Source organism: Periophthalmus magnuspinnatus, chromosome 21 (genome assembly GCF_009829125.3).
Source record: "Periophthalmus magnuspinnatus isolate fPerMag1 chromosome 21, fPerMag1.2.pri, whole genome shotgun sequence".
NCBI lineage: Eukaryota > Metazoa > Chordata > Actinopteri > Gobiiformes > Gobiidae > Periophthalmus > Periophthalmus magnuspinnatus.
In genome coordinates this window covers 31,495,663-31,516,208 of record NC_047146.1, presented here as the reverse complement: position 1 = coordinate 31,516,208, position 20,546 = coordinate 31,495,663, and the positions used below count along the sequence as shown (strand labels likewise).

Genomic DNA, 20,546 nt, shown 5'->3' with positions numbered 1-20,546 from the left:
AATATGTTAATGTGTTGCTTGTTCGTGTTGTTCAAAAATACCTTGAAAAACTATAAGTTGACCAGGTGGCGCCCCCTGCTTGTCTCTTATAAGGAATGTTTAATGCCATATTGTGGAACAGTAATAGTCTGGATAGCAGCCTTAGCGGTTTCAACGAGGAACAGAGCAGAGCTGAGACGATTTGTCCAGTGCAGACCCAAGTGCATGTATTCACCAACAAAAAGAATGTTTCTCAACCCCCCAGAGACAAATTTAAAACAGAAACAGCCTGTACACACTGCACCGCGAGCTCCGAGCACTCCCACACTCCAGGACAGGTAAGTTTAACAATATTTTAAAAGTTAACCTTGGTAAAAACAGTGCACAGTGTTATCCAATCAAATCCTGAATACAAAAATAGATATCTCTCTAAGTTAGCAGTGTTAAATGTCCAAGCATTAGATTTTAAATGACTAAAACTCTGGAACACCCCTCCTCCTACGCACACAGGCCATGTCTCAAATCGACGGTTACACACTTCGTCGGCTGCATTTGAAGGGCATTTACGTAACTTTCTGCGCGATAAGGCCTGTCCCATTTCACGCACCCGATAAATGCGCCTGACAAGAATGTGTTTCCTGCGTTTCCGTGGAGATCGGCAGTGAACGAACCAAGCAGACTTGGCGCACTGCTATATCTCATCATGCACCAGGCGTGACTTCTTCTATGGGAGAAACAAGGTATATTTTCTTAAAGTTATGTAATACTAGCTACAACTGGGAAAAAATCACCTAGAACCTTATTTTTTGGGTGTTGATATTCAAAGGGAAAGATTAATTACTTACTTCATTCAATCTAAACAGAAATAAACGGCTGCGATGACGACACCTTGACTCTTCTATGAAATAATACATTATTAAAAGTAAAACTGTAATTATTTCAGTGTCCATTTTACACCTTCAGGTCATGAGTCAACAGCTGTATAGCTCATTAGTCAGCAGCCGTCACAGTTGCTAGGCGACGTAATGTAAGCGACGTAACACTTGTGCACAGACAGCGGCTGAAATACGCTGGTGTAGGCCTGTCCCGTTTTGGCACTGCAGCCGATGGAGGAACATGGAGGAGCACCCTTCGTCGGCCTGGTACTTCAAACGGCACTTCGAAGTGTTCAAGCATCAAATTGGGACACAGCTGCAGTTGTTTTCCCTGGAACCTTCTTAAGTTGCCACGAGAGACTCTTTTGAGTGGAACACCTAAGACAGCAGACACAAAACGAGTCACGTTGCAGTAAATGCACCTGCTTATACTAATCTTTTACAGGGCACTTCTTAACAGCAACAACACACATTTAATTGATTAATAAACATGTTTCTGTCATTTTTACACGTTTAGCAGAGCAATAACATGTCCATGGAGACCAGCAGGTCAGAAAAGTTACATAGAGCTTCTTTAAACAGAGTTCAAATAAAGTGTTTTTTAAAAGTTACTGAAGTTAGCAGATTGCACACTTGTCTGTTCAGAGCAAAAGACGCCCGAGCCTATGTGGACTATAACTCTCTCCATGTAACATAAATGAATAAAAAAATCTGCAGTAATTTGACATTTGTTGACGGTGCGGGGTGAGCGGCAGCATCCATCCACGTGTTTAGTTGAAATAAATGAAGCACCTTGTAGTATAAAGGGCAGCGGTGCGTTCAGTGATAAGGTGAGTGTGAGACCTTTAGCATAAATGCCAGAGGAGTGCGGCCTTGGCGACGAGAGGGACCACCAAACAGGAAATGACTGGTGACCTTGGCCATACGCAGCCCTCGGAGCCCGCTGACATATTCACGTATTGATTGTTTTCTTGTATCTGCACCTTCCCCAACACCCGAGGTCTAAACGACAAGCTCCCGTTTCATAACAGTATTTTGAATGCATGTGTAGGCACTTTGGATTATGTTGTATATTGTATTATAAGTATATCAAAATGAGTAAACCTTTATATAAAAATCACACATGTAGATGTCTAAAAAACACCAACAAAAACAGTTCTGATTACATCGTGAAGTACATTAAAAGCTTGGTCCTTGTACATTCAAAAGTCTATCCTACATCTATCTTCACTGCTTCTAGTTTTCAGTCACAAATGGGGAAAAAAACACGGAATAAACTGTGGATTGTAAAGTGGCTGTTCACAGAAAACTTATTTATGTCAATTTCCTGGCCTTATTACGTGTGGCACTCCATAAAAATACGTTGATGGAAAAAGCTTTTTCATATGGTAAATGGTTACACGCGCTTTTCCAGCTTCAAGTCACTCAAAAACGCTTTACATCAAGGGACCACTCACACGTTCACACACTAATGTACGCAGACACTGAGGTCGAGCTGGGTTAAGTGTCTTGCCTAAGGACACAACAGCAGTATACATCAGCACCACTCAACCAATGATGTTTAATGTCGAGAGCGGGATTCGAACCACCAACCTTCGGATCAGTGGACAGGTACGGGCGTTTCCCACTGATACGTTGTTTTTATAGCTCAGTTGGTAGAGTTTTTGTTCGTTGATCCAAAGGTTGCTGGTTCAAATCCCGCTCTCGACATAAACATCATCAGTAGAGCGGTTAAATCCACTGACGCACAGACTGGCGGTGCGATTCCAGCTCCCACAAATGAACGTTGTTGTTGTGTCCTTGGGCAAGACTCTAAACCCACAGGTGGAAAAGCGCTGTATAAAAATGTGACCGTGTAACAATTAGATGTAGACGTCGCACATCGTTTTCTGAAGTGATGCTTTTACAATATACTCTGCGGAGGGGAATTTACTCTTTTACAACACACAAAAAAAAAAAGTCTGGAAAATGAAATGCAGTAGACAAATGCAAAAATAAACTTTTTTAGATGCAATGCTCCCCCAGTGTCTATACTTTCATGTTGCTAAAAAATACTGCGTTTCCCCATAGAGTCCATACAGAGGATCTAAAAAGACAACATCAAAGGTGTTAAATATTCTGTTACAAATGACTTCAGTGGGAATAGGATAGTGTTTGGAGCAAAAGCAGGAAAAAACTGAACGCAAAAGACAAAAATATATAAGGCATTAATCAATTTAGGATCCATTTTACCTTTAAAAGAGGATTCATGCTTGATGTAACGTGCTATTTTAGTACATCCTGGACATGCAACACCACTGCACGAGATATTAAAGAGGAATCTGAGACTGCAGAAATGGACTAGGTGCCAGTTTGGTGCAGTTGTCAAAACTAGGGTCTATTTTCCCAAAAGTTCAAAGTCTTTTCCCTTGTATTTGAGTATAATTTGTCACGCTCTCAGCACAGATAAGCTCATACGACGGCACGGCGGCTGAGTTTCAAGCGCTTACGTTTCTCAGCAGGAAGAAGGTACCGGGTTCGATCTCCATTTCTGTGTGGAGTTTGCATGTTCTTCCTGCGTCCGGGTTGGGTTTCCTCTGGGCACTCCGGTTTCCCCCATGAACCCAGAACATAGATTAAATCCTACAGCTTAAAAAAAAAGTAGTCCCGAACGAGCCTAGCAACAAGATCACGAAGATGAGATCGAAATTCTGTACGTCTGCTGTGTACTGTCTGCATCGAATTATAAAGCGTTTATTTGTTCGATAATCAGGAAGTGCGCCTTAATGCTAGTTGTAATCAGCTTTACCGTCATTGCACAGGTCTCTGGGAGTTCAGTGAGTGCTTATCAACTCATCATGGTGAATAATCGCAAGCTCAAGCACATAAGGAGGAATAACTTTGGACCACTGCAAATCTTTTCAAACAAACTGCTTCTGTTTTTCATGTTTTTAAGACGGTAAAAATCAGGTACAATCCCTTTAAAAGTGCTTTTTGAACATGTATTTCTTCTTTATGCATTGCCGTGTGGTCTCATTTGACTAAAAGCTCTCCTCTCCACTGTCTCTACCACAATGACCATTCTACTCTGACCACTAACAACAGCTCAAACAACAAAACCTTTTCCTTTTAAAAGCGATAAACTGCTTCACAAATGAGCCTGAAACGTTTTTATTTGCAGTGAACGGTTATGTCTGTATTGTACGAGCTACTGGCCGATTTAACCTCACAATCACATTTTGTCCAGCTCTTTGTCCGGGATTCAAACTAATACTTTACTTTATTACCCCAGTCCCCAGTCTGAGCTGAAGAAGCGTCTTGGATGACGTCTTCACTCTGAAACTTTTGTCTCGCTCCGAATGAAATGAACTTTTGCTAAACACTCAGATTAATGCGACAAGTTACTGTTGCACTGGAGACGTAACTGTTATTTCTGGTTAGATCCACAGCACGGCATTAAAAATCTACATGGAGACAAGCAGAAGACGCCACCAGGTCCAGTTACAGGTCAGATCTGTGGAGAGGTGAGCATAAAGACTCTTGTAATTGAATAAGTGCAAGGTAGAAGTCGTGCAATAAAATATCACAGTGAAGAAAATAGCATCTCGGTGAAAACAAGTAGATAATGTAAATCCTCCAACACAAAAGTTACATAGTGCACCTTTAATATACACTGCCTGGCCAAAAATAATAAATAAATAAATAAAAAATCACACACTATAATACACAAAATTGACTCTTGTGAGCATTTACCCATGTTCTAATACTCAAAAACAAACATGAAGTTGTGTTTTGTTTCATCCACACTTTGAGTAATCCTTTATTATTAGTCTCAAATTGCTCTGTTCCACCTTGTGATGTCATGAAGCGGTACATTTCCAAGTTAATATCTACCTTTCACCTTTAGTTCTGTAAGATTCTAGTGAAAGTGCATGGAGTTTGAGAGAAGAACTCAGCCTAAACATGTGTGAACGGAACAAAACACAACTCCAGGTCTGTTTGGGATGAGGAAACACCATTATAACACTGTAATATGGATTCTTTAAATATTAGAGTCACCTGTGCTAAAGATGAGCAGCTGCCTATTCTATTTCTGGTGAATTGTACCAGAAATACTAAACCCAGTGGTAATATTTATTCTTTGACCTAAAAAATCTGCATACACGAAGCTTATTAGGCTAGAATTTAGAGGAGAAGGTTTCATCCCCCCCTCTATCATTTGGCTCGTATAGTTCTCGCCTCTAAACTGCTGCTCTTGTTGCCTTACACCGCCGTTCGTGTCAGCGGAGTTAACCCGGGCTCCTCTCACACACGTGGACAGATGCGCACTGCACAGATGGCCCACCAGTGGAGCGAGTCTTTACGCGCAAAGCTCCATTGGCTGACGACGGAGAGGGAGCTCCAGTAAACAGCTAATCGAAGCACTGAACTGTCGCACCGTGCCACAGACTGTAGCCTGCACCGCGCTTCTGCTTTGGCACGTCTATCCTCCCCGCCGCTCTCCTCAACTCTCCACGGATTGATACGCTTGGCTTTATCGCTTGTTCCCACGGAGCTATCCACGAGCCAGTGCTGGAAACATGAACCAAAGTGCTGGGGCCGCGCAGCACACTCGGAAATACTCCATTGACGGTGGAAAGGTAAGAAAACTCCTGTTAGACGTTTTTACGCATGGGATGGTTACGCGGATACAGCTTTTACGCGTGAGGGTTGTAGCTGATCTGAACTTTCTCGGTAAGTTTGGAAGTTTTGGGTGAAGTTGTGTTGGAGTTGCTTCTTGTTTCGCCTCAGGAATGAATTGATAAGACAATATAAAACGAGGTCAAGGGACGCTCCCGTTTGAAGACGCGCTCCGTTCACGTATTTAAAGATTCATGCGATTTGGAACGCGCGCAAATATGGCACAGAAACGCGTATTAACATTTAATAGAAGCGTGCTCGTACACTATGACCTCCATGGGAAATGTACACAATTGTAACCGCTCCTATCGACTCGTTTTAGGGGAATCGATACTTTGTGGGGCGACCTTCAGGCAGAGTAAACAAACTCTCAACTCAACTATACGCCTGAGTGAGTTGACTTATAGGACTTAAATACTTTTTCCCACTTTAGGGACAGAAACGAAGTACGTCTTGTTTGTGCTGCGGAGCCAGAGGGACAGTGCGCAATGAATAAGTAATGAGCGCGCGCGTTTAAGACGTTCACAACATAAGGATGCTACATGGTAATAAGTAGGGTAGAGCTTGTAGGGGCAATGGGAGCAGTCTGGAAGTGGCTATAAAGTTAAGAAAAACAACTCATTTCAACACGCAGTGGGTTTGCATGAATATGTGGACTGCGTAATGCGTAAACAGGGACTTGTTTTGGTGAAGCCAGTGTTTAGAACTTTAAATAACTTGAATTAATTGTATGGAATTGTATAGGATTAACAAATAAAAGTGGTTACTATGCAGAGATATTGCTAAGTTCTTTGCATTTGCACTTGTAGGGACATAATGATCTTTAATCTTTGTTTGGACTATTGTATTTTGCTGCTAAGGTTAATGATGAACTGCTAGTCTTATAATGTAACTGCAATGAAATGTGTATTTTTATGTGTATTCACTCGCCAAAGGGCTGCAGATGGAAAGGAGCAGTCGTTAAACCTGGTACAAATACTTTTTGCTTTAGTGAATGTGTACATGGTCCCTGACAAGTAAAGGATAAAGAAAAAAAAGTACCATTATGGACAGAATTTTGAAGCAGTTTTGCATAGAAATAAACCATTTACACTTAACCTAATGTGTGCATCAGATAAACTAGAGACAAGCTAGTAACTGGAGAACTTAATACTCTTCATTAACTAGAATTAGAACATTTTATGACTAAACCTTATGTGATTCTGAACTGCATACAAAATAACACAATGCCTGCATCTTAGTCCATATAATTAGTCATTTCACATCTACACATTTCTCAGTAATTCTCCATAACAACTCCAGAAGACGTATACGTTCCTATTGCTGCAGCTGCCTCATTGTTTATAATGGCACCTGTGCTTCGAGTATAGAGAAAATTTCCCTTTACGGTCCACATAATGAGACTCAAGCTCACTGTATAATTAGCATTTGTTCCATTTGTGTTAGTTTGATTGTTAAGGTCTTTGTGAGCTTTAGTGTTGAGAACATGTGATGTGTTCACTCTGTAGTAGTAAAGTGTATGTCTATATACTTGGGTGTCATATGTGTTCTTTGGCACAGAGTGGTCCATGGGAGTTGGCTCCTGTCTGCCTGGCTCGCATTGATTCCCATTAACGTTACATCACATTTAAGTCGATACATCATCAGAGATAGGATAAATCTGAAGTCTAATTGTGGGGTCTAACATGGGTCCAGGAAACAGAAGATTATCCATAGCATTATGACCAGCGCAGATGAGTAAAACAGATTGTTGAGGAAGTCGGTTATAGACTGAGAATGTTGTTCATCGATTAAAAGGAATGCAGTGGGTTTCATATAATTTGAGTAAGTGCTTATCAGAGAGTGGGGAATGGACATATTCAAAACTCGCTATTTTGTATATTTATTTTTTTAATTAATCTTAAAACATAATGGATGAAGGATCTACCATCATCAATGCAAGAGGTGAAAAATTAAAGGTGGTCCAACCAAATATTAGAGTGTTGTTGTTTTTTTTGACCAGGCTGTGTATTATTTTATATTTTATGATGGATATGAAAGGTGACAGCAAACCTTCAAAATGCATATTAAAACACTTCTCTCACCAATAGACAAAAGGTGATAATGTCATTAAAAACGTGTTATTTTCCAGTGTAAGTTTGTTGAATGCGTGTGTAGTTCTGGGGCCATACTGGGCCATTCCTCATTTACGCGGTGTGATGTGTGGATGTCTGGTAATACATTGATAGTGATTTACATTTTGATATGAGTCTGTGGCCTTTCACTATATCTGATTTAGGTAAATATGAATTATGCATTTCACTTTTTTAAATGAACCGTCCTGATTGCACTGTTGATGGAATGCCCTTTAGTGCTTTTGTCTGCAACTAACGATTGTTTTAGAAGTCGGCCCGTCAGCAATTATTATTATTTTTTGTTTAGTCGACATTTCTTTATATTATACATTGATAAATGCTGCAATAGGGTGATGTGAGGATTCAGGATTGAGAATATTAAGGGCTGAATTGTGATGTCTAGACAACTGGGTCAGAGCAACTCCAAAACTGCAGCTTCAGTTACTTTTGGCTTAAGCCTGTTAAACCTGGTTTGTTCACGGTTTAGTCCTGGTTTATTCGTGCTAGATCTAGGGTGCAGTCACATAATTGGGACTAAACTGGGGTAAAATTTCAGAAACAAGACTTTTGATGCCCATTCCAGTTGTCAAGTCAGGAAAATAATGACCAGTATATTACAATAAAGATGAAATCAAACTGTTAAATCTAATAAGACACTCAAATCAGCCAAAATGAGGATCCAATCAAAAGTTCATTTCGTAATCCACTCTTTGTTATTACATTAGCAGTTAATAAAGAAGCATTTTTAGAGTGAATTCCTGCTTTTGCCGACATTAGCTCCGTGTACATGTTAGCAACATTAGCATAACAGACCAAAACGGCGCATTTATGACTGCAGGGGCTCAACCGCCGCACAGGAGCAGATTCACAGACTGAGCGTGGACAGGAAGGAGCAATTAAAGACAAAAAACACAAGTATGATCGATATTTTAATTGTCAGATATCAAACGTCCAATCGCAGGGTGCAGCCGTGTTGGGTTTTCTAACTCAGACTCTGGATTAGACCTGGTTTGGTCCTGGTTTGGTCCTGGTTTAGTTCTGTTTTAGTCCTGGCGTAGACCTAGTTTAGTCTTTTGTATATTTTGGTTTAATGTCACAGGCACATGAGGCTGTATAGAGCTTGGATTTCCTTTAGTATCTTTCTATAAATGATATATCCATCTAGTCCAGATAACACAGGATGACCAGATGAAAACCATTGATTTGCTCCAGTTTCATACAAGAAATGTCCGAGATGTCCCTATTTTTGACCGATTTGATCCTCGTCAACAGTACAGAGATGAATTTATTGTCATATGTTTTAGCTAAAATACAGAAAAAGTGGTAGAAAATGGCCACAAAGCAAAAAAAAATGCAATGACAAGTCTTTCAGATTATAACTGACCTACAAGTGAGTCAAGAATGATGGACTTCTTCGTTCTTTTCACAATTTTGTTAATACCAACCTACCGGATTATCAAAATACAACTACGATGATCTGAACAGTCGACTAGTCACGATGAATCACGGCAGATTTCTTCTCTATCTTTCATTTTATCACATCCTCTGCTCCCATTAACCGCAGACTTAAGATATGCCCCCGTTGCTGTCTCCAATAGCTACGATCGCACTCTATTAGCCCCCGAGTCAATACATGTGTCCATTTAATCCTGGGACAGATCACTCAGTCAATGCTCTTATCACTCTCTGACAGATCCACGCACAATGTCAAATCATGTGATCAGGTCCTGCGGTGCTTTTGATGTAGTGCTATTGATTATTGAACCTGCAAATCAAAAATGTCCATACAGGGCTTCCATTGTGAGGAAAGTACAATGCAAAAATATAGACTCAAGTTAAAATTATTTATATTTGGAGTGTTCAAAAGACATATTAGGCATTTTCAGACATTTAGAATTAAACTTTAGAATCATTATATCACATTTTGTTCATTGTAAACTGCTATATTGATCCGAAACTGCTTAATAATACATCCAGGTCCATTGGATTCCTGCTCAAAACTACAGAACCGATAGATCCCCCTTTCCATAGTGGCATTTCACTGTAGCCAGCAGCAGATTTTTGTTTATGTTTGTATTGTTGGAAAAAAAAAAAGACTGTGAGACATAATTGAACCCTACATGGATGATTTGGAATCTAATTTTTTATTTTTTTGTGTGGACACAATGGGCGGAGATAAGGGTGAGGTGAAAAGAGGAATTTTAAAAGCACAAAGTAAGAATAATTTTCATATTTTCAGCTGAATTATTATAAAAGTGGTCAGAAATGTCATGTGTACCACTTAGTAACTAACTTAATTAAGGGCTTAGGGTATGACTTACTTGACTTTGGAATAATAACTACTGTTTTAATTACGTTAATAAACATGAACAAATACTTAATTCATCATGAACAAATAGTTTAAGATCGAATGTTTGATGGAGCTTAAGCCCGTCACACACTATAGAATTTTTCAGCCTTAAATGATTTTCAAACGTGCAACAAAAAGCACAGACCACAGACACAAGGAGAATCAGATGAGACTTTTATGTCAGCAAAGAGACCGCACACCACAAGCTAGAAGTTGTGAGCATAAAGCAAATCACTTTGAGGCTTTAAAGTGTTCCAGATATCAGAGGATTGCACTTCTAGTTTAGATTCAAGTCAAAACTGTGTTACAATTTATGTGAAATGTGGTGCAATAGTTCAGGCTACAAATAAACTACACAAGAAGTAGAATTACTATCGCTAACTTACAGCAGCTCCACCCTGATCTGGGCTGTGTGGATGTGAGCAAACACACGTGAAGATCTACTCTGGTCTTTTTACTTTTTAAACAACGCTTCAGACTGGATGAACAGCTCTGTTTTGTGGACTGGGTGTCATTCCTTGTGGAGGACAAATTCTAATGGATAATATGAATGAGAAAGCTGCAGTTTAACAACTTTATGAGACGTGATTAATAAGGTTGTCTTTAAATAATTTTTTTGCCATTTAGTACTTTTGCCATTATGAGTTATCTTGCACCTCTGTGTCCGCCCCTGACGCTCTATTTTATTGGCTATTGCCATGGTGATATTTTGTGGTTACGAATTTATGATATAACAGAGTAGCTCAGTGTCACGCAGACACCTCACAAACGAGGAGCGCAGCAGATTAAAAATCACATACAAGGATCCTAACTCGGGTGTGAGACGGGCTTTAGTAACGACTTAAAACAGAACTATTCTGAGTTTTTAACCATGTTATAGTTGTTTACCCTCATCAAAGTTGTTTTTGGAGTGATTTGCGCATGTTTGCACAATCTGTAATAGCTTATTTTGCTTCATTTTTATCGATGAATATTGTGATTTAAAATGTCCAAATTATTGCATGATGATCTGTGGATGTCATTATGTTAAACTCTATACAGATACAAGCACAATAGACCTTCTTTAAATTAAGAGGTATTCATGATTAATAAACTATAATAATAAACTATGTGTTAATTATGGATTTAGTATTTATCCAGGCTTTAAAGCAATTCTAAGTGCAGTTATCATGAAGTGTTCCTATTAAATCCAGATTCACATGATTTTTCTTCACTTATGTCTTTATTTTCGCAGGTTTTTGTTTCTAAATATAGCCTCATTGAGTCCACCCTGTAGGGTCTTGTAATCATTAAAGTGTGCAGTAGGAGCAGAGGAAAGCAGGGCGACTCTGATGGCTGTCCCAGTGGGTTTTGGGGCAGAGAAATAAGTGAGCCGCTTGGGGCTGTCCTGTAGAGCGCCGGCTCCTCTGGTCCATCCATTATACTGCACCAGAGCTCAGAGCCTTATGTAAGCATGTGTTTAAAGGAGAATGTGAACATGCATGTTTTATTTCAGCATGTATTTTCACAGAAGGCTCAACATAAAGTAGAACAAGAGTGTAATACAGGAGTTTGGTGGAACGTGTTAACTGCAGCAGAGCATTTGCAAACCATTCTAGTGTTAGTTTTATTTATTTGATCCACATTTTTGCCTTCTGCTAATTGTTAGTTCTTGTTTATTACTTCTGAAGCAATGATGCCGTCCTGTTTTTATTGGTTTATCTCTGTTTCAGACCTACAATAGTCCTGTTATAAATCTGGTTTAAATCTGAACTCAGAGGAATAAATGTGTTCTTACGTGAGATTTTGTGTGAAAAGTTTCAGATTTCAAACTTTTATTACTTCTACTTCAGGCTTTACTCCAGAAATAGGTCTTTTGTTTGGTGTAAACCATAAACAAGCAACTGCTACAGACAGAAAATCACATGCAATCATGAAAACTATATAGAAAAAAAACACTTTGACACTTTCTTTCATGGACACTTGGTTCTCTGTAAGGGTTCGACTGATCAAAGTGAGAAGAGACACTAAATGGACGAGGCTGGTTCATTCTGAAAGTTCAATTATGGTTCAAAATCAGGTACAGGTCCTTTAACGTCAGCTTAAAGGTTCTATATTATGTAAAATGGGCTCTTGGCAGATTTAAGCCATGTTATAAACCTGCTACCTCCTCAAAAACAGAACTGGAGTTATTCTGTCTGCATCTCCAAAGCTCCAAACACTCTGTTCCACCTTGTGATGTCATGCAGTGGGAGTTTTCAAGTGAACAGCTCCTTTTACCTTTTGTTCACGAGAAATTGGCAATTCCAGGGTTTGAAATCATCCAAATGATTCTAGTGAAGGTGTGTGGACACATATGGAGTTGGGTGAATCACTTCCTGTATTACCACGTGACATCACAAGGTGGAACAGAGTGCTTTTAGTTTGAGAGAAGAACAGCGAGACCGTGAGAGATGAACCGCGATATAGTGAGGGACAACTGTGTACTAATGTGGACTGATAAAAACAGCAGCTACGGTGAGGACTTCGGTCACTGATTCAATCTCCACCAGCAGAATCGTACTCTATAGTTGTGCTCTTGGGCCTGGCACTTCATCTACTTGAGCGTGAGATTGTATTATTATCATTATATGTTGTTGTTTTTTTGTTTAATGATGCCTGGAGAGTTACAGTAGTACTCCTTAAATCACAACAGTAAAGTACAGTGTATACGTTTTTTCCTTTATCCATCTTGGTAAACATTTTATATTGAAAGTTCCCTGTGTTTTAAAAGGTCACCAGTTAGCACAGATGACTGGATATCGACTGTTAAAAATACCCTCCCATAGTTTATGTTTTTATAGACAGATATAGTGGCAGTAGCCGTAGCAGCAGGTGTGCAGAGGTTTAGCGCAGTAAGCCTCATGTTTCACTGGGTTCTGATAGCGTTGGCCTCAGTTTTGGATTATCCCTTCTCTTCAAATCACGTTCTATTTGAAAATGAAATGGACAAAAACGGCTTTAGTCAGTTAGCTTTTGTCTGCTGCAAATGTGGACTGGGTGTCGATAATAAAAGTACTTTGGATGAACAGCATGTGATCTGAGGGGGTAAATACAGATGTTTTATTGGGAGTAAGGATTTGACAAGGGCTGGATTGTGACGTCTAGACAGTTGGCTAAGAGCAACTACACAACTGCAGCGCTGTAGGTGTTTTAGACTGGGTTTAGTCCTGTTGAACCTTGTTTGTTTAGTTCTGGCTAAGTCTGGTTTTGCTCTGGGTTAGACCTGGTTTAGTCCTGGGTTAGACCTGATTTAGTGCAGGTGTTTCAGCTAAACCAGGTGTGTTCCTTTTCTATAGTGGTCACTGTTTATCTGAGGTTCTTTAGCTCTGGTGTAATAAACTAAACTGTAGTGTTGCCCCGTTATGTTCCAGTCTGTATTTTTACACAAGGTATTTTAGTCCTGGTTTAGCCCTGGTGTAGTCCTGGTTTAGTCCTGGTTTAGTCCTGGTTTAGTCCTGGTTTAGCCCTGGTTTAGCCCTGGTTTAACCCTGGTTTAACCCTGGTTTAGCCCTGGTTTAGCCCTGGTTTGGTCCTGGTTTAGTCCTGGTTTAGCCATGGTGTAGTCCTGGTTTAGTCCTGGTTTAGTCCTGATGTAGCCCTGGTTTAACCCTGGTTTAGCCCTGGTTCAGCCCTGGTTTAGCCCTGGTTTGGTCCTGGTTTGGTCCTGGTTTAGCCCTGGTTTAGCCCTGGTTTGGTCCTGGTTTAGCCCTGGTGTAGTCCTGGTTTATTCCTGATGTAGCCCTGGTTTAGCCCTGGTTTAGCCCTGGTTTAACCCTGGTTTAACCCTGGTTTAGCCCTGGTTTAGCCCTGGATTAGCCCTGGTTTGGTCCTGGTTTAGCCCTGGTTTGGTCCTGGTTTAGCCCTGGTGTAGTCCTGGTTTAGTCCTGGTTTATTCCTGATGTAGCCCTGGTTTAGCCCTGGTTTAGCCCTGGTTTAGCCCTGGTTTATTCCTGATGTAGTCCTGGTTTAGCCCTGGTTTAGCCCTGGTTTATTCCTGATGTAGTCCTGGTTTAGCCCTGGTTTAGCCCTGGTTTAGACCTGGTTTAGCCCTGGTTTAGCCCTGGTTTGGTCCTGGTTTAGTCCTGGTTTAGCCCTAGTGTAGTTTTACCTGGTTAAGGACTAAATCAGGTGGTTCAGGTGGTCAGAATAATTTCAACTTTGCCACTAAAGCTATAAGACTCAAGTAGAAAAAAAAAACATTCAAATACGTTTAGGCAGAAGTGACAGTCTCCTCCTGATAAAGTCCAGGTGTTTTCTGTTGCTGTTCTCTTCTGCCTTATACATCCTCTCCTCCCATCACACTTGAACACTAGATTACCATCTCCACGGAGCTTAGGAGCCTCTGTAGTGACGCTCTTATCAAAAGCAATATGTCACCTGGATGTACAGTAATATAATGGTGAGTCTGAGTCTGCTGTGTGGAGCTGATAAAGTCTGATAGTGAGAGGTGTGTGCACTTCACAGCATGGACTGGTGTTTCCTGTTTCCTGTGCTACGTGGCTTTTGTTATGATCAACTTTAAACTACTACTACTGCTGAAATATCTTAATTATTACAGACTTTTGAGTAAAGCTGATCAAGGGCCACAGTGGCTCAGTTGGTAGACCGTTTTTCTTCTGATCCAAAGGTTGGCACTTCCCGCTCAAGACGGGGCAAAAAATCCACTGACCCACAGGTTGATGGTGAAATTCCAGCTCCCAGAGATGAATACTGTCATTGTGTCCTTGGGCAAGACACGCTTTGAAGGAGGTAAAAGGCTGTATAAAAATGTGATCATGTGACCTTCATGATTATTTAGATATTTCAAAGTATTTTTTTTCAATATTTGTGCTATTCAAATGTTAAAATCCACTGTACATTCAGTTGTTTTGTGTTTTTTGTTTTGAAGTTTTCAAAACAAGGACCAATATTTTATTATTATTTTTATTCATTCATTCATGTTCTCATTCATCCATCAGTCCATTCTTTTATTCATCCATTCATTCATTTATTTAATCATTTGTCCTTTCATCCATTATATTGTCCATTCATTTATTCATCCATCTATTTTTTATTCATACATCCATTCATTATTTTATTCATCCATCCATTCATTCATTCATTCATTTAATCATTCGTCCTTGTATCCATTATTTTGTCCATTCATTCATCCATCCATTTATCATTTTGTTTTTTCATTTATTCATCCATCCATCCATCCCTTTCTTCATCATTCATCCAGCCACCATTAATTCATTTAAATATCCATCTATTCTTTAATTAATTCATTAATTCATCCATCCATTCATTCATTTATTTATACATTCATTTATTAATTTATTCATTCATTCAAGTTTTAATTTATTCATTCTTTTATTCATCCATTCTTTTATTTATTCATTTATTCACCCATCCATCCATCATTTTATTCATCCATTCATTTTATTTAATGATTTGTCCATTATTTTATCCATTTATTCATTCATACATCCATCCATTCTTTCATTCATCATTCATTTATGTACTCCATCCATCCAGCCATCTATTCATTTATTTAATCATTCATTCATCCATCCATCAATTATTTTATTCATTCATTAATTTATTCATCCATTCATTCATTCATTTATTTAATCATTCATCCATCCATTAATTCATCCATGCATTCATTATTTTATTCATTCATTTATTTGTCCATTCATGTAGCGCGGAGGTCAGGGCGGACGTCGGGCGCGGAGGTCAGGGCGGACGTCGGGCGTGGAGGTCAGGGCGGACGTCGGGCGCGGAGGTCAGGGCGGACGTCGAGCGCGGAGGTCAGGGCGGACGTCGGGCGCAGAGGTCAGGGTGGAGCTGCGAGGGCGTTCTCCTGGCCACGTACCTGATGTGCTGATAAAGTAAATGCAGTGCTGATTCAAGCTGATCGCAGGGACAGATTGTGCTGTACATTTATACCCTGCCAGATTGATATAATGCAATATTTTAAATTACATTATTGATCCAAAACGACACAATCAAAGAAATGAGTCCAGTGGAAAGTTGCGGTGCCCGATGGGAGCTGTCGGCATCTCCTACAGAGAGACCAGACCACACTCACAACAAACATTTATTTTTATCTCCATTTTCACCAAAACGACTATGCAGTACTGCTGGATACTACGTGTACAGTGGTCCCTCGCTATATCGCAGTTCACCTTTTGCGTTCTTGCTGTTTCAGGACGGTTGACCATTCAAAAGATATCATTTTTTGTTTGGAATTGTTACTCGCTATGGCAACGGTCCTAACTTCTCATCGTTCTGAAACCCACTGATATATAACCCGTATTACATCTTTAAGCAGTGTAAAATGTCTCCAAGGAGTCAAAACTGTTCCCTGTTTCACAACATTAACCTTGAAACGTTTTATACCCAAAGAACTAATTTAGAGTATTATTTTATGGGACATTACGGCTTTTATGATCTCAGTTTAAAGTATAAGGACAATAAGAGCTTCCTGGACAGGGGCGTGTGACCTTGTCTCTAAATAGGCAGTGGGTCAGTGCGTCTCCGTTCATAGATTACACCATAAAGCTCACACTGTTGCATCACTTACACACACATTGATTAAGGCTTAGGTGAAAGCTCGAGCCGGCACTTCTCATTGTTTTTTTCCTGTTCTACAAATAACCAGTGGACAACAACACAACAGAATTCCCACACGGACAGATGTACGACTCAACGCAACGCAATTTATAATGCACTTTAAATAATAATGTAATGTGATAATGGAATCTGTCAGCGTGCAGTATAGATTACACAGTGGAATATTGTACAACTTTTTTATTTTTGGACGCCACTTCTTTAAATAAAGCTAAGAACAATCGCTTTTGCTAAACATAGTTACTGTGAACATCCTTTTGGTGTCACTTCATAAAGATGTGTGTTTTAATTCAGTGAGCCCAGTATTTTGAGTTCACAGAGAGAATCCGTCTCGGCGTGCCCCCGCTGTAAGGATAATCAGGCGTGTGGACCAATCACAGAGCAGCATTGTGTGCAAGTTTGTGTGGAAGCCAAAGGTGAAGTGCCCAAGTCAACCAAAAAAAAAAAAAAAAACACAGTGACACCCACAGACGAACTACAGCCTGTTTTGTGTTCGTGAAAAACATGCAGAAGGTAAACGTCGTGTGTATTTATGGACAAGGAAGATGTCTGTGCTTTTTTCTCAATCGGATGTGACAAAAGTTTGATCTTCGTCTCGTTCCGCTGAAGTAACGCTTCAACCAATCAGATTCACACATTTGTCATGACGTTGTGCATTTTGCTGAAAGTGATGTGTACGACTCAGCTCAGAGTGACGTGAATCTGGTGTGAGGCAGAGTTTGATCAGACTATTGTGACTCCCCCATTTATGCAACTACGTGTAAGCAAATACATTTAAGCAAAGTAATACATCATTTATATTTATTTATATATATATTTGCTGTGCGTGTGTGTGTAGTTTTTGCAATAGCAGGTCTACTCAATATGACAAATGAGCAAACCCGCCCTGCAGTTTACTAAAAGCATTCGTTATTCTTTAAATCCATTCTTCCATCTTCTGTTTGTCTTTCTCCTCTTTCTTTCTTCCTCTCTTTCTTGTTGTCTCTCTCTCTCTCTCTTTGGATGAGGTCCTAAGTAAATCCCTCAGAACTGGTTCAGCCTGGACCACAGGGAGCAGCTGGACCCGGGACAGAGGATAAGAGCCTTAGACAAAAAGAGAGAGAAGAGATGGAGAGAAAGAGTGAAGAGGGGAGGGGGTATCCAAACACTGTAAAACAACTCAAACAAAAAACATTAAAAACAGGAGCAGGTGTGTGTATAAAAGTGTGTTACCAGATTATTAAATTGCGATTGTGTCACCAATATTTACAGTTTAGCTTTTCCTTGAAGTATATTACATTTTTGTGACGTAAAACAGCTACAAGCCTCTTTCTCATCTCAGTTTTGGTGAAGCTCGTCCTTATCCTAACACATGTTTAAGACGAATGTTCCAGTATCAATGATTAACGAGCAGGTCAAGTCGTCTCTTATAGATACATTTCATATAGCTGCTAACAGACAGTGACGTCCATCCCACTTTTCCGTCGGAGAAGTTCTAGAAACCCAAGTCCATTAACGACTACGTGAAACCTAAGATGTGGGAAATGTGCTGTTTTTGTTTCATTAGAAGAACGCACAAAGTATGACAATTGTGAACACTTTTGAGCACAGATTAACACGTCTATTTTTAATCTTTAATTATTATGAGTATTGATTTTAAATGTTTGTATCTTTGTACTTTTTCAAATTGTTCTTCTATGTAAAGTGTCTTTGAGTGTCTTGAAAACCGCTATATAAATAAAATGTATTATGATTATTATTATTATTATTATTATTGTTATTATTATTATTATTATTATTATTATTATTATTATTATTATTATTATTATTATTGTTATTATTATTATTATTATTATTATTATTATTATTATTTCAATATGTACTTAGTTTTGTTTTTTATTTTTTATTTTTTTATTTTTTTCCCCCCATATGATTTATCTTATTCATTTATTTATGTTTGAATTTATAAATGGACATAGCTAACCTGCTAGCCGCCGCGTTCCAACCAGGAAGTGATCATGCGCTTCAGCTCCATCGACTCCAATTCACTTCCTATTGAAAAACTGCATATATGAAGATGTACTTTGTTGACTCATTCCACTTTTACATTGTATTATTTTGTTTTGTATGACTTTGACGGCACATTTTTAAAAACTTTCCGAAGCAGACGTCGCCTCAGCCTATAGTGAAAGAGCCATATTGTACATACAGTGCCGTCCCTGTAGTATAAAGCGAACGTGTAGCAGATACTGAGGAGCAGCTGCTGGGACTATCAGAGGCAGTAGTTTGCATCGTTCTAGTGTTTTCCTCTCTGTCCATAATGAGTGATTTGGATGCGAGGACCAGGACTGAATTTTCACGAGCTGAAATGAGATGGTTGGACACGCATTTGTGGAGTCAATTAAAATCAATATGGCTGCAATACTTGAGATTGTTTAGCCAATTTTCAAATATTTAATTCCACCGTGTGCATGACCAACCATTTGATCTACAGCGGAGATTAAAGTTAACGCTCCTATAAGATGCTGGGTTATATCTCGAAATATATCGCCATGTAGATGTAATAGGCACAGTGGAGTAGAGTTTGTAAATTACGTTTAAAATCCTTCTGCTCTACTTTCAAGATACACTGTGCAGGTTTTCTGGTGGAGTATCCTCAGCTCCATGGAGATAATAGTATAGTAGATAATAATAATGCCCTGTCGTAACACCTGGGGGGGTCAAAGATACAGACTCGGGGTAAAAGTTTGACAGAGTTTATTACAAACAAGGAAATATGAATGTTGGTTGACGGAGCAGGTGGTAGAGCACTGGGTCCAACGCTGACGTCTTCGAACTGGACATAGGAAGCTGGGTCGGGGGCTGAGGTGTTCGTACCGGTCATGGAGAGCTGGGGCGGAGGCTGAGGTGCAGGGTGGGTGCAAGAAACGGGATCACGGAGGATACGCTGATGAATAAACCGGAGTATGACATGATGATCTGGCCGCCTCTGTAAGCAATCCTCAGTCCCTTTGCGCTCCCGAGGTGGAGGCTTGATTGCAGAGCGGCTGTAGGTGTGTAGTGGGTGGTGCCAGAGTCTCAGCCTAGCTCCAGACAAGGACACAGACGGGAGGGGGAAGGAGAGCACAGAGACACAGGGAGAGACTGGGATCTTGACAGTGCACAGAAAACACAAATCCTGAAATGTCCTAAACTTGTAATGAACTTTACAGGTTCTATTTTAGCCACAGCTGCCCTGGGGTAGACTGACAGAAGTGAGGCTGCCAATCTGCACCATGGACCCCTCCGGCCACCACCAATCACTCACGCACCACAGTCATACTAGGCAATGCAATGACAGAACTTGGTCCAAATGGGAATCAAACCGACCACTGCTCTAACCACTGAGCCACTGTCACACAAATGTTATCGCTTTGCCTGGAATATAAAAGCTAAAAGCAGTGACAGCTTTATGGAGACAAGGTGGTGGTGGACCCTCCAAAAGGTCTTTGAGTGGAGGAAACCCATGTCACCCTGGGCAGGTGAGCTACGGGCTGTTTTTGCTGAAGCACAACTTCAGTGTGTTTTCCAGAACCATTTGCCGAGCAGCGTCAACAGAGACTGAAGAGAACATACATATATTCAGTTAAAAGATACGTTTAAGACTGAATTTTACGTCAGAGCAAATTTGAGCAGGAATCAAAGATCATCGAGGCTCAGCTGTGACAGGATCCTTCCCCTGGACGCAGAAACTGTGAGGTTTTCTCAAGCTCCTGAAGAAGAAAGACTCTGTGGTTTATGTGAGTTGGAGAAGTGGAAAGTGAAGCTCATTATTTGTTGCATTGTCCATTTTATGAAGAATTTAGAAATCCTTTATTTGATGAAATGTTCAGCCACTGCCGTGATCTGTTCTGATGTAAGGACGACGGCGAGATGAAATGGTTGTTTCATTGTAATGTTTATAAGTTAGCACTA

At 39.9% G+C, this 20,546-nt stretch overlaps 1 protein-coding gene across 1 annotated transcript in view; it reads left to right on the top strand.

The window, feature by feature from the left end:
- Positions 1-5,405: 5,405 nt before the first annotated feature.
- Positions 5,406-20,546, top strand: part of LOC117388976 (inactive dipeptidyl peptidase 10-like) — a 149,688-nt gene continuing 134,547 nt past the window's right edge. Inside the window, exon 1 of the mRNA XM_055230514.1 lies at positions 5,406-5,473. Within this exon, the coding sequence (XP_055086489.1) occupies positions 5,414-5,473 (60 nt within the window). The 5' untranslated portion in view covers positions 5,406-5,413. The remainder of the gene's footprint in view (positions 5,474-20,546) is intronic.